This window comes from Acanthopagrus latus, chromosome 5 (assembly GCF_904848185.1).
Source record: "Acanthopagrus latus isolate v.2019 chromosome 5, fAcaLat1.1, whole genome shotgun sequence".
In the NCBI taxonomy this organism is placed as follows: Eukaryota; Metazoa; Chordata; class Actinopteri; order Spariformes; family Sparidae; genus Acanthopagrus; species Acanthopagrus latus.
Window position 1 is genome coordinate 30,273,810 of NC_051043.1, and position 14,586 is coordinate 30,288,395.

Sequence of the window (14,586 nt, forward strand, 5' to 3'; positions counted from 1 at the left end):
TCAGGTGACGTCGTCTGAAACATGTCAATCCATCGTCACGTTTACTGATCAATATAAAGATCAATTCATCAGTGTGTGACACACATCAGACTCTGAGTCATTATGAAGAAACTCACCTGATGATTTTATCTCTAAACATTTTTACAAACCTTTGTTTTGTCTGTATTTCTGTTGTGAGTTTTGTGGGTTTTTTCTGCAACACATGTTTTAATTTCCCGTCAGATGTTCTGATCATCACACGTGTTGTGTGTTTCTTATTCTTTTGTTCATAAAGTCAATAAACATGGTTGGAAAAAAAATAAGTCTCTAGAAAACAGATCTGAAGACGTGATTAACAACATTTAATAACATGAAATGTCGCTGAAGCTGCTGAGATGAAAGTGTTTGAGATCTTCTTCTTCTTCTTCTTCTTCTTCTTCTTCTTCTTCTTCTTCTTCTTCTTCTTCTTCTTCTTCTTCTTCTTCTTCTCCTCCTTCCTCCTCCTCCTGTCACTGAGAGGCTCTTACCTCCATCTAAGCTCTGAGATCTATATATATTAAAACTGAACTCTTTCCTGTAGCGTCTCAGATGAACGTGCTTCCTGTCTGAAGTGTTACCTGTTCAGATCAGATCAGCACACGGCCGAGGACATAAAGCCTGGATATTACATTTTGGGTGAACTGCTCCTTTAATGAGGAACTTATTGTAACTGAGCTGAATCATGTCAGAGACTCTGAGACCGGCTGACCTTCCTCACACCCTGTTTCTGGACGACCAGTTTCAGCTCCTCACCATGTAGCGACTAGAAACCTGCGTTGATCTGTCCGTCAACATCCCCTCAGTCTTCGTCAGACTGGTTCTCCTCCTCATTACCACAAGACAAGACTGTCGCTGTGACAGAGATAAAGGCAGACATGTTGGATTATCTCTGCTGCAGGTGTCGAGTTGCAGCCCGTCCATTTCCATAAAAAGCCGTTTGATTGTGGAAGAGGAGGATTCCCGTCCAGCCAGGAAGTTTCTCAGCGTTCACGCCTTTTTTGGTCTTTGTGTTGTTGCATGTTAATCGCTCTCAGAGTGAGTGTGGGGTTTGGCAGACTGACACTCCTCCGGCTCCACGAACAGGCCTGAACCAGCCGGAGAATGTGGACAATGTCAGCGGCTCCTGACTGCAGGGCGGTGATCGCAGGTCGGGCTGTAAACCAACATGCCGAGGCAAACCGGTGCTGCAGCAGGACGACAGCCACAGACCATACAACAGTGTGTGGCAGCAGAATAAGTCATTTTTACTGGGAAGAGTGAACCTTCTTACTGTATTCTGATATCAAAACGACTTTTACGCAGTTTGAATATTGAACTCTGCACTTTTTGCATCAAATAAAGTCTGTCGGTGTCTTAAAATCCAACATCTCCTCACAGCTTCTGACATCTTATGATCTGAGCCTCGTGTATCTTCAGTCCGCAGATTCTTTACTCAAGTAAAAAACACACTCTGCCTTCAACGAATTGGTCGTTAAATCATCGTTAGCATTTTAAGTTTTTATGAGAAGTTGTTGGGAAGTTTGTCATCACTGATCAAATCTGGATATGCAAAGTTTCCACAGCTGTTAGATGTGAAATGTTGTGGAACGTCTCAGTTAATGTTCGTTCCACCTCTGTGTCTTTGATTTGTGTCATTTAATCATCTAACAGTTCATTTCTCTGGTTAACGTTTCTACAAACTACAGAACCATCCGACGCTGACATTTGTACCAACATGACACATCACGTTCACATTAAATGACTTTAAATGAATCACTTCCACATCAGGAGGTGAAGGTGGAGGTGGAGGTGATGGAGTTACTCCAGCCAACACGTCTGAGTCTCACTGGACGTTCTTTACGACACTTTGTGGACATTTCCAGATGTTCCAGTGGTGTCAGACTTCTTCATCTGTGATTGTAGCCAACAGAACAGGTATTTTAATCCAAACCAAGATGTTTTCTGACACTGAACAAGTTGTTTTTGTGTCTAAACCGAAGCAGAGCATCAGCACAGCGTCACGCCAGAGAGAGAAACAGAAAGATTCAACTCAAAGACACAAAAAGTTTCAGCTGGTTTGTGTTTTTGCAGAAAACTTTGACTGTCGATCAGAAAGTGCATCCTGCAGCTGAGTGTTGTGTAAACCTGCAGCAGGTGTGTCAGCTGCTGGAATCTTCAGCTGCAGTTAAGACCATACAAGGACAGATGGGAAGAAGGTTCTGTCGGATACGTGGGGGCGTGGCCACACCTGGCGAGGACCGCCTCCTGCAGACTGAGGTAACGCCCTGAAGTCCTGTGTTACATTTGGCCCAGTTAGAAGGGAGAAAAAAAGGAAAGATTTCGAGGTCTCGGGGAAATTAGAGGAGCAGTGGAGCGGCTGTAATTGGACGTAAAGACAAGTCAGAGCAGGTTGAGGGTGTGGACACAATAACAGGAACACCTCTGCAACATCAAGTAATGCAGGACTACTGTAGGAGTGTGTGTCGCTGCAGACGCACCGACAGAAGGTGAATCTACTTCACTGGGAAAAAATGTTATTCACATTAACAGGACGAGTTCAAGTAAAGAGACAGAAGAGTTAGAAAGAGAGCAGAAGAAGAAGAAGACAACAGGAAGAGAGGAAGCTGGAGGAAACAAACTGAACGAGAGACAAAACACAAGTTAATGAGAAAATATCTTCATCTGTTTGACAACATGAACACAAACAAATACACCAAAATGTGCAAATGCAGAAATACACAAACGCTGGAAACAGGCTGCGTATTCAGACGCCACAGCAGACGTGCTCCAGGCCTCCAGGGGGAGCTCTGTTTTTCCTACATGCAGCACATGATAAGGATATTTTCTTATTTACTCGTGTTTTGTTGATTTGAAAGTGTTTTTCTGTGTGTTTGCCTCGTCAGCCAGAAACAAGAGACCAGCAGACGAGACAGAATGAGTGTGAAAGTGTATCTGCAGGGTTTATGACTCCTTCCTACTGCAGTCTTCTTTTTTAATATATATCTCGTTTTAACGAACACAATCGAAGGTGTTGAAATATAATTAGCTCCTGTGAAAATCATCAGCGACTCCTCTGACCTGTGATGACACATCTGGACTGGACTGATGTACTGACGGTGGCCTGCAGGGTCCAAACACAACCACAGTGTGTTTTATTGTGTGAAGCGTTGTTGTGTTTTGATGTGTTTTGACCCTCAGGGCCACCGTATTATTGGATCTAATATAACTCCAGATAGGCGAGTGGATTAAATGTCACAACATCCTGAAAGCTTTGGAGAGATGAAGGTCGTCTGCGTGAAATATGGAAGTTTATTCAGTTTCTAAACTGCGAGCTCATTATTATTTACAGTATTTTATAAATCATCTGAATAAACAACAGCATGTCTGTCACTGTAGAGAGAAGAAACACATCCTTTAATAAAACACATGATACTTATATCTATTAAAGTAAAACTGTAATAAAAGTCAGTTAAAACTGGACTTAACCTTCATTTTAATGACATTTGATAGATATTTCCAACATGTAGGATGTTCTTCAGGTTCTTCTGCACATTTCTTGTGAGCAGCACGGAAGTCTGTACAAGCTGCAGCAGGTCTGATGTCACCTGCTGGAATTTCAGCTGCAGTTTAGTCCATAAAAGGACAGAAACACACGAGCACACAGTCAAAATACTGAAAGCACAGGTGGAAACAGATTTCCAGCTGTGGAGGAGAAAAACTAGAATTGAATTATCCAAGCATAGAAGAAGAAGAAGAAGAAGAAGAAGAAGAAGAAGAAGAAGAAGAAGAAGAAGAAGAAGAAGAAGAAGAAGAAGAAGAAGCTACAACATCAGGCTGAATGAACAACCATTGAACAACATCACCAGACTCCATTAACAAATGTAGTGATTTTAAGAGTTGTTGAGTTAAAACAAACTTTATAGACATTATGAAACTGTGTCTCTGACAGATTCTGACTCATTGTGTCCTTGTTGTAAATTCAGCATTAAATGAGAAGCTGAAGTTGTTTGTCTCCTTGTAAAAAGTGTCAGTTTGTGGCAGCATGTCTGTACCAAGTCACATGTTACAAAGACACTAAACAGGAACAATATAGGCGACTTCTTTGTCCCCGTGGAGAAAGTCCCCAGACTCCCTTAACAAATGTGTCAGTTTAGTGAGTTGTTGAGTTGGAGACACTTTATAAACTCTGTGAAACTCTGTCTCTGACTCATTCTGCATTATTTGGACCTTCTTGTTAATTCAGCAAATGTTCTACATGAACTTCTTTCTGTCTGTGAGTAGAAACATGGAGTCTGTTTGTTTTATGCCTTTGCAGAGCTGGGAGGTGACGTCTGATCACAGCTGCTCCCTCATGTTGAGGTTAAACATGTTCTCAGGCTGAATTTGAGAAAACTGACTCAGAGATATGGACTCTCAGTTTTGACAGTGGATTTTGACTCCCTGGCTTTGGGGAAACCCTGATGCAACATGAGAAATGTGACTCTCCTCGTCTCAGTTGAGAGAAGCCGGTCTTTAAATTGCAGGCTTGGAACCAATCAACAAGCAACTCACAGGCAGCCAATCAGACACTCACACAGGTAACACACAGAGGGAGATTTACACACACACGTGTAGAAAATGTCTCACAGGATGTGTCTTTGATTGACAGACTCTTGAATGTGCAATAAATCATCATATTACAGTCATGATGGTCTTTATTATATTTACAAAATAAGGAAATTAGGTACTATACTCGAGGACACATTAAACACTGTGACGAACTGAAACTTCTGTGGCTGTAAGTTCTTATTAATCACGAGTATCAGACGTTGAACTCAAAGAAGTCACATCCAAGATCGCTGACGGATCTTAAAATTCCACTGAAAGTCAGTCTGAGCCTGGTCTTGTCCTGCAGGCCTCTGCATGTCAGACGTGTCCAGATAAAGCTGCTGGTGGCGATAATGATCCGCTGGGCCCGTTTAGAGCCCGTCCACCTCCTCGCTGCTCCTCTGTGTTGGTTCATACCTGGACCAGAATCAGATTGTTTATTGATGTTACAGTTTTGACATGAAAATACTCTGCTACAGGTTTCAGTCCTGCAGTGAGAGAGTCTTTCTTCCTCCTGGGCCAGTTACTGTTCACCATCCTGGTTATTTGAGGTGGTGCTACTGTTACTACTGCTGATGACATGGAGGGGAACTTGGGCCAAAACAAGGTGATGACATAAGAAGAGGAGGAAGTTCTGAGTTTTTCTTTTTTTTCAAATTCCAACCTGAGGACATGTTTAACCCCGACATGATCATCCGTCCTGAGTGAGCAGCTGTGATCAGACGTCACCTGCCAACTCTATATGCAAAGAAATGAAACAAACATGTGACATGTTCAGATCAATAACATGTTTCTGCTTTCATAAATGGAGAGTAATTAGATTTAATGCTGAATTCACAAGAAGGAATCAATGATTGAGAATTTGTTGCAGCTGTTTCACAAAGTTTGTTCAGTTTCTACTCATGAAGAAACTGTTAAAATCACTGCATTTGTTAAGGGAGTCTGGTGACTTTCTCCACAAGCGGCCTGTTTGCAAGTTTACTGTCAATAAAATCTGTCTCATGGTTCCACTGTGGCCAGCTCTGTTTCAGAGCAGTTTGAGTTCTGAGATTATTTTGCAGATTATCAGGATAATATCATGAGGCACAGTTATATTTTAGAGGATAATCCTGACGTGACGTTTCCATCGTCTCACGCCTCAAAATAAGTGCAATATTTCCATAAGTATTTTCTAATAAATATAAATTACTCTGCAGTACTGTTATTTTTTGAGAGGATAAAAGGACGACGTCAGATCTTCTGGTGTGGACACGAGGTGTCCGGAGGACCGCAGATCCTCGCCGGCCTCGTCATGTCGCTCCGTTCCTGTTTGGTTCATGCAGGAACCAGAACGTCGAGACGTGAAACAGTCCAGTTTATTAGCGCTGGTTCTCTCAGATTTCACCCAACTGTTTATTTTCCATTGAGTTATTTTGCTGGTCAGGTTCCTCATTCTGCTGCTGATGGTGACGTTATCTGATGTCAGAGCAACAGGCTGCGAACAGAAACTCCACGGTGGATCTTTTTGGTTTTCTTTTGTTTTAAGCTGCAAGAAAATCCTGAAAATCAGGATCAGCAACGTGAGTTTACAGAAGAAAGGTTGGACTCATTAGAATATTTATCCTCCCGTTGTCTTGATCGCTCAGCATCAGTTTACCTCATTTATAACTTGTTGGGTTTGTCGAGTTTCAGGAGGATATTTGAATTGAAAATGATATGTGTTTGATCTTGGTTTTGATCAGAACAGACTGGTGAACGCAGTGTGGATAATGTTTCTTACAGCAGATGATATGTGACACTGCAGTCCTGACAGAAACTATCAGAGGCAACAGGGAGATTTTGAGGTTGTTCACATTTTGTTATCAACTTGATCACAAGTGATCCGCTCACAGCTGACATCAACAACACCAGACTAAGAACAGTTCATACCTGAGAACAACCTGCATCTGAGGGAGCAGCTGTGATCAGACGTCACCTCCCAGCTCAACATGCAAAGACATAAAACAAACAGACTCCATGTTTCTACTCAAAGACAGAAAGAAGTTCATGTAGAACATTTGCTGAATTAACAAGAAGGTCCAAATACTGCAGAATGAGTCAGAGACAGAGTTTCACAGAGTTTATAAAGTGTCTCCAACTCAACAACTCACTAAACTGACACATTTGTTAAGGGAGTCTGGGGACTTTCTCCACGGGGACAAAGAAGTCGCCTATATTGTTCCTGTTTAGTGTCTTTGTAACATGTGACATGTTTAGATCAATAACATGCTTCTTCTTTCATAAATGGAGTGTAAATGGTGAAATCAGTGTAAACAGTGTGTTCAAACAGCTGATCAATGTTGGCAGGTAAGACTTTAGCACTTTAGCCACAGAAGCAGACAGGCTGGTACAGACATGCTGCCACAAACTGACACTTTTTACAAGGAGACAAACAACTTCAGCTGAAACATTTAATGCTGAATTTACAACAAGGACACAATGAGTCAGAATCTGTCAGAGACACAGTTTCACTACGTTTTAAAGTTTGTTTTAACTCAACAACTCTTAAAATCACCACATTTGTTAATGGAGTCTGGTGAAGTTGTGGTCACTTCAATAGTTCAATAGCTGGATCAACTGAAACTTACGGTGTGTTCACTGACAGTGACAGGTTCACAACAATCACAACACAAACGTAAAGAAGTTCTGCACATGAAACTTTCTGTATTTGAGTTTATTTTTCTGAGGAATTCAGCAGTAGAGTGATCATCGGTCACCAAGACGTCTGGAGCTTCACAGTCAAACAGAGCTGCAGCGTTCTGCTGAACAACTGAAGCAGCTGAGACTTGATTTAAACATCAGAAGTCTCCATCAGCTCGTCTGCTGTGATCAGTCTGCAGAGAAACATCACTAACTGATCTGAAGATGATACTTAATACTTCGCAGCAGTCATGAAAAAATCATCTTTAGAATTAAGGCTCCTCACGTGTGCAGAACCTGCCTTAGAAACATCACATTTTTAAGTTTTCTTCAGTAGCACAGTGATCCAGTGACAGCTTCTGCACACCCACAGGTTCACTGCTAACAGGAAGTGCCAACAGCTGATTCAGTAAAGTTTGAACTTAGTTTTGGAGAATTCTATTATGTTTCTTTGGTTGTTTCTCCGGCTGAGGAGAGCAGAGGAGAGGAGGACTCTCTGGTTTACATATTTGGGTGAACTGCTCTTTTAAGGGAGTTTCTTTATGAGGCATTGAAGCTGACTTACAAAATTAATCTTTTCCCAATCATGTCTCATCCTCATGGAGCTTCACTCTCTTCACGTCACTTCCGGTCCGACGGCCTCCTGCTCCGGAGGAATCTGGGATTTCAGTAAAAACCCTGCAGGGTGTTGGATTTTTTCCGAGGGGCTAACAGGTTTCTGTCCCGCGTGTCCGCTCCCTTGACAGATGCCTGCTTTAGCCAATCAGAACGCGAGCTGCGAGAACCTGAGGAATCCTGCTCACCTGGACCAATGGCAGCGCTCGCGGAGAGAACGTTACCTTTTATGGACAACGCCAGCAGCTCCGCGCGCGGGAATAAAACCGGTGCGGTGCGCGTGTTGAGGCTGCATTCACCGAGCACAGCTGGGGCAGAGCTACACCTGCAAGACTTCACCAAGACACACCTGAGACTCACCTGCACAGGTAAGAGCTGACACTCCTGAGCCTCTGGAGCTTTCACACAGGTTGACTGATCAGACTCATCAGCAGTGAATCTCTGCAGGTGTGACAGACATGTAGAAAAGTGTTCGTCAGGTTTAAGCTCATCCTGGAGAAAAGTTTCTGAGCCGATTCAGTTCAGAGTCATTTCGAGGTTAAACTTTGTGACAGAAGCTACGAAGACTTTCAGAGACGCTGTGTCACCTGAGGAGGCGACTGAGCTCAGCTGTCAGTCTGCAGACGGACCACATGAGGATGAATGATTTCCCTCCAGCTGAATCTGCAGATTCTGTAGAAGTTCTGCTCAGGTAGATTACTTTGAGTTGGAAACAAGAAAATCAGAGACAGAGTTGAAATGTGAATCCAGTAAAATGTTTTCAGTGGAATCAGACTGAATTGGATTTTACAGTCGGTACTTTTATAGAAGAATCAATATGCTTTTCAAGAATTGATTTTCTTCTGTTAACTTGATTGATTGTGTGTGTGTGTCCTGAGGGAACGGCTGCTCCTTCCTGCATCACACACTTCCTGTTTCAGACCCTCAACAAAATAAAACTTCCAGAACTTTTATCAAACGAATTTTAACTTGTCAGTAATCTGACTCCTCTCACATGAGGGACATTAAAAAACAAAAGGTTCTGTTGATGTGAAACACTGAACAGATGACGTGTGGTGTCTGCTGAACACTGGAGGTGACGTTGTGCCTGAACCTGTTTGAGGAGCCCTCAGGTGATTGGCTGCTCACAGGTCTCATGAGTGAAGCAGGTTGGACGACCTGAGCTGCCACGCCCGACACAACTGTCATTCCACTGCAGCTCGAAAGAGTTAAAACCTATTTGAATAGAAGAAACTGGCTTCAGTTCTGTTTCCTGAAGGTGAAGAGAAGCTACAGAGTCTGAACGTTCAGCGTTCAGCCGCTTTTACCTGTTTTTAATCTGATTTCAACTCTGTGAGGTTCTGAGGGCACATTTCAGGGCTTGGTGCCGTCTCATTATCATAAGAGCCTGTATGGTGTTTGTGCGTTATTACAGTAAGGTGACGGCTCTGATACGTCTTTACACACTCGGTCACTTAAAAAAACTTTTGATTATATGATAAGAGAGATATTCATGTTTCAAGGCTATGTTTGGTGATATTTAATTTTTTCTCTCTCATTGCGTCACGTCTCACCACATGGCCACACCCCAACAGGTTCCATCATGTCAGCCATGAGCTGGGAGGAAAGGTTGTGAAACCTCCCAGACATGAGTTTCCATTTTTTTTTCCAGATATATTTTACTGTTTTAGAAATCCTCGGGTTTTTTTTTTTTTTTTTTTTATCTATTCAACGTGCTGCTTTTTAAAAACACACTACAGATTTAAGTGTGTTTTGTTTTTGTTTCTTACTTTTAGTATCCGGACAGGAACAGTGCAGAGATGAGGGCTGACTATGAAAAGCACCAAACACTTTGCTCATTAATCCAAATGTTTCTCTGCAGACATGGAGGACGACGTCGCTGCCCTCGTTGTTGATAACGGCTCCGGCATGTGCAAGGCCGGTTTCGCCGGTGATGATGCCCCCCGCGCCGTCTTCCCCTCTATCGTGGGTCGACCCAGACACCAGGTACTGAGAGCCTCATCGCTGTAAGAATCTAACGCACCAATAAACACACTGGAATGTGACTAAAGACGTGTTTGTGTGTGTGCAGGGTGTGATGGTGGGAATGGGACAGAAGGACAGCTACGTGGGAGACGAGGCCCAGAGCAAGAGAGGAATCCTGACCCTGAAGTACCCCATCGAGCACGGCATCGTCACCAACTGGGACGACATGGAGAAGGTGAGGACGTCTTCAGTGACTTTTATATTCACATATTTGAAAGTAGTTTCACCTGATGGTAAAACGAAGTGTCCCTCATGTTCTGCAGATCTGGCATCACACCTTCTACAATGAGCTCCGTGTGGCTCCGGAGGAGCACCCGGTCCTGCTGACGGAGGCGCCACTGAACCCCAAGGCCAACAGGGAGAAGATGACACAGGTGTGTTCAGAACAAATGCTCAGTGGTTTATGTTGCTCTTACTTCAAGATGTAAAGAACTTGAGCAGTACATCTAACTGGCCTTGTCATGCACAATGAGTTCAAGCTCCTTCAGTCTAAAACACAGTCGAGCCCTGTAGGAGTTTGTGGTCTCGGCCGCTGAGCGTACGCAGGTCGACGAGCAGGACAGGATTAAACACCAGATTTGTTTTTTCCTCCAGAGCAATTGATTTGATTTCCATCTGAATGCAGAGATAAAATATACAAATATAACAGTGCTTCCAAATCATCTTTTTAACTCGATCTTCTGATGGAGCTTTAAGCCTCTCAGGCCTCAGATATTAACAGCTTACAGCTGCTGTCTTCAGTCTTCAGTTGTCGTGGCGTCCACTGTGACACCTGTCGTCTTTCTCTTGGCTCCAGATCATGTTCGAGACCTTCAACTGTCCGGCCATGTATGTTGCCATCCAGGCCGTCCTGTCCCTGTACGCCTCCGGTCGTACCACAGGTGAGGACTTCCTGCTCATGAGTAACTCATGGCTCCAGAGAAGTTTGTCCAGGAGCAGCATCTAGTGGCTGTTGTAGTAACTGCAGCTGAATGTTGAAGCATGTCTGGTGTTTGTGTTACAGGTATTGTGTTGGACTCCGGTGACGGTGTCAGCCACACTGTGCCCATCTACGAGGGATACGCTCTACCTCACGCCATCCTCCGTCTGGATCTGGCCGGCAGAGATCTGACAGACTATCTGATGAAGATCCTCACAGAGAGAGGCTACAGCTTCACCACCACCGGTACATCCAAACTCTCAGCTTCTAAAACAGCAGCAGGTTTTTCTTCCTTCTGAATATTTTTGTTTTAACGCAAGTGTTTCATCTCTTGACGTCCAGCCGAGCGTGAGATCGTGCGTGACATTAAGGAGAAGCTCTCCTACGTGGCTCTGGACTTCGAGCAGGAGATGCAGACGGCTGCACAGTCTTCCACCCTCGAGAAGAGCTACGAGCTTCCCGACGGTCAGGTCATCACCATCGGCAACGAGAGGTTCCGCTGCCCTGAGACGCTCTTCCAGCCCTCATTCATCGGTGGGTGACGAGCACCAACGCTAAAATGATTCACAGCAAACAGGTCTACCTTTACTGAAAACGGCTGATATCACTTCCCCGAGTTCCTGGTCAGTCCAGCAGGGTAGTCTAAGCTTTAACTCAGTGTAAATCTAAACAGTTTAGCTCCAACATTAAGATTCAGAGGGCCACTAGAGGAGTCTTTGCCTTGTTGGTAACTGTCGTACAGATGGTAATCTTGTTAACAAAGTCTTCCCAGTGAGGCGTCCTCTGCTGTTTGCTTCACAAATATCTTGTTCCCTCCGTGTGTTCAGGAATGGAGTCTGCTGGCATCCACGAGACGACTTACAACAGCATCATGAAGTGCGACGTGGACATCCGTAAGGACCTGTACGCCAACACTGTGCTGTCCGGTGGCACCACCATGTACCCCGGCATCGCCGACCGTATGCAGAAGGAGATCACAGCCCTCGCACCACCCACCATGAAAATCAAGGTACACACTCAGTTTTTGACACTTATCAGTTTGTTTTTCCAGCAAAGGGAAACTAAAACTGTTTAACTTTTAGTTTCAGTTGGTTTCCAAAGTGAGTTTGCTTGTTACTTTCAGTGTTGACAGACTAAAGACTCGATCTGACCAACTTTTAACTTTTATTGTTTTAAATCAAAGCTGTTCTTCGTAGTAATTGTCACTCTTTCCTCTCCCACGCAGATCATCGCTCCCCCAGAGAGGAAGTACTCCGTCTGGATCGGCGGCTCCATCCTGGCCTCCCTGTCCACCTTCCAGCAGATGTGGATCAGCAAGCAGGAGTACGACGAGTCCGGCCCGGCCATCGTCCACCGCAAGTGCTTCTAGAAAGCTCCTCGTCCTCGTCGTCCTCTGCTCAACCATAAATGTGCCTGTTTTTATCTTGTGTGAACAAACTAAAAGATGTGAGATGCCACATACAAGATGAATCAAGCGCCTGTTTACATTTTAACGTGTCGGCTCGGCTGAACTCCATCAAACATCCCAACGTGTCCTCTAACTGTTACAGCTCTCAGTTCTTCTGGTGATAAACTGAAGTCCAAGAAAACAAACAGTATTATCACTGCATCTTTTTCTACCTGCGTCTTTTCTACCTCTGTAACAAATCACATCAGCATTCAGCTTCCCCCCTCGTCCAGTCTGTCAATTACAACATCAATAAAAGCCAAACATTTGATATTTACAGCTTCTGTCGTCATTTGCTGCCGAGTTGAAATGTTTTCTGCAGCGATCCAGTGTTTGTTTTTACAGATTCAGTTTGTTAATTTACACTTAATTCACAATCTTTGTTCACAAACACCCTGAGAATCCTCTCAGAGCTCCTGAGGCCTCAAAACTTCTAGTTTTAGTTTAAGAAGTTTCCTGAATCACTCTCAGAGTATGGAAGCAAATTTGTACCACAATTCAAATTTAAAATGCATTAACAGAAATGCTTTTTCATTTTCAGAACATAGCTGCATTTTTTTGACATAACTCAAAATAAATCAAACTCAAATCATCCAAACTGCATTTTGTTTTCTTCAATATGACTTAAAGAAAATTACATTAAGATTTAATTTTCAAAAGATGCCCCAGCAAACGGGTACCAAAACTCAATTTGAAAACTGAAATGCTTTTTCATTTCAAGGTCATAGCTGCATTATTTGACTCATGAAGAAAATGGATAATAAATCATCCAAATTGCATTTTCACTTCAAAACTGCTCATCTTGTCGCACAGCTAAAAGAAAACTAGGAGGAAATCCTTTTCTTTTTAATTAAGTTACAAAATGAGCAGTCTTGAAGAAGAAAATGAGTCAAATAATGCAGCTATATTCTGAAAATGAAAAAGCATTTCTGTTTTTTTGCATTTTAATTTGAATTATGGTGCAGATTCACTTCCATATTAGAGTAACTCTGAACAGGAAGAAGCAGTTTTTATCTTGGTGAGGTTGACCTGGTCTCAGGTGTCACACATTCTTTTAAAAGCTGTGATTGGTTGATAGACATTCAAACAGACATGATGCAATAATGAACATCTGCGTTGAATACTTTTAAAGATGGAGCACAACAGTGAGGACACTTATTAAAGAGGAGGGGATTTTAGATGAAGCTCTAGTTTTAGTGTATCACAGTTTGTTACGGTCTTTGAGGAGTCGTGAGATGAAGTACTCTGAACAGAAAACAGAGAAAATGTAATTAGCAGTGATGGAGTGTAACTCAGTACATTTACTCAAGTACATTTTTAGGTATTCGTACTTGTGTATTTAAATTTTTTGCACAGTGCACACATTGTACATAATATGGATGGTGATGACGGATAATGTTTATTAATCAGGATCAGGTGGTTTTAGTGTTTGGCTTAATGATTTAATCTTTCACCACAAGATATTTTAATCTACTTTACATTTTGATACATATGATGACATCACGGTCCTGCAGGAGCCGCTGCAGCGGTGGAGGAAGTACTCGAATCTCTGACTGAAGCAAAAGTAGTATTACTGCGTTGTAAAAGTACTGTGAAATGTACCGAGATTTTTAAAGGAGCAGTCTGTAGTTAGTATGAATTTGTTTTGTTCTTTCAGGTCAGTTTGTTAATTCAGCCACCTGATGGAGGAAAATCAGCCAATGAACATCTTTCTCTGCTCAACAATATTTCATCAGCAAAACTACAGACTGCTCCTTTAAAGTAAAAGTACTTGTTGGTCCAGTTCACAGTTACATTGATCCAGTTACTGGAATATTGTTACTGATGATTTCACGTGTAAGCAGTGTTTTAATGTTACAGCTGGTGGAGGTGGAGCTCATTGATCTACGCTGTGTACAGCTGGATAGTTTAATCCATGAAAATGTATAATATTGAAAACACTGATCAGATTTTTAATTTCAGTAACTTCAGCTGTCAGTTGAATGTAAAGGAGTATAACATTTGAAATGTTTGACTGAATACAAACAAACTGAATCAAAGATTTTTATTTCGTTGTTTTGGGGTCCAGTGTTATTTTCAGTCATTCTGTGATTTCTATACACTGTCAATAAAACGTGATGTGACACACTTAATGTTAATGTTATTGACATACGGAGTTGCTTCTTGAAACCTGGCAGGCAAAGTTTACACAAAAAGGTCAGATTTTTCCCACCTAGATCATCACTCACCTTTTCATGAAATGGTTTTAAGCAATCATAAGAAGATGGCGTATTAATGGTGGAGTCAGAGTCTGAGGTGCTGCTGCCTTCGTTTGTTTTTACCTCCATGTTTTGCATTT

At 42.6% G+C, this 14,586-nt stretch overlaps 1 protein-coding gene and 1 long non-coding RNA gene across 4 annotated transcripts; one reads left to right on the forward strand and one right to left on the reverse strand.

Moving 5' to 3' along the window:
* Positions 1 to 4,654: 4,654 nt before the first annotated feature.
* On the reverse strand, positions 4,655 to 8,053 carry LOC119020278. Of its 2 annotated transcripts, XR_005075270.1 has the most exons (3): positions 7,808 to 7,941; positions 5,249 to 5,322; positions 4,655 to 5,001 (listed from the first exon to the last, which is right to left on the reverse strand). It is a non-coding gene; the product is annotated as an uncharacterized LOC119020278 (long non-coding RNA). The 2 variants fall into 2 exon arrangements; XR_005075269.1 differs by lacking the exon at positions 5,249 to 5,322 and having other exon boundaries at positions 7,808 to 8,053.
* Positions 8,039 to 12,525, forward strand: LOC119020270 (actin, non-muscle 6.2). Of its 2 annotated transcripts, none has more exons than XM_037099524.1 (9): positions 8,039 to 8,225; positions 9,719 to 9,843; positions 9,929 to 10,057; positions 10,146 to 10,256; positions 10,679 to 10,763; positions 10,886 to 11,047; positions 11,144 to 11,335; positions 11,629 to 11,810; positions 12,027 to 12,525. In XM_037099524.1, the coding sequence occupies exons 1-9, from the start codon at positions 8,054 to 8,056 to the stop codon at positions 12,168 to 12,170; spliced, it is 1,302 nt and encodes a 433-aa protein (XP_036955419.1). In that variant the 5' UTR covers positions 8,039 to 8,053; the 3' UTR covers positions 12,171 to 12,525. The 2 variants fall into 2 exon arrangements, with proteins under 2 accessions (XP_036955419.1, XP_036955420.1); XM_037099525.1 differs by lacking the exon at positions 8,039 to 8,225 and adding an exon at positions 8,524 to 8,548.
* Positions 12,526 to 14,586: the final 2,061 nt, after the last annotated feature.

What these genes read in the sequence shown, in the direction of transcription:
- LOC119020270 (XM_037099524.1), top strand. Translation starts at nt 8,054, where the DNA reads ATGGCAGCGCTCGCGGAGAGAACGTTACCTTTTATGGACAACGCCAGC. An exon ending in ACAGGGAGAAGATGACACAG is followed by an intron (nt 10,257 to 10,678) that starts GTGTGTTCAGAA and finishes TCTTGGCTCCAG; the next exon opens with ATCATGTTCGAGACCTTCAA. An exon ending in CTTCCAGCCCTCATTCATCG is followed by an intron (nt 11,336 to 11,628) that starts GTGGGTGACGAG and finishes CCGTGTGTTCAG; the next exon opens with GAATGGAGTCTGCTGGCATC.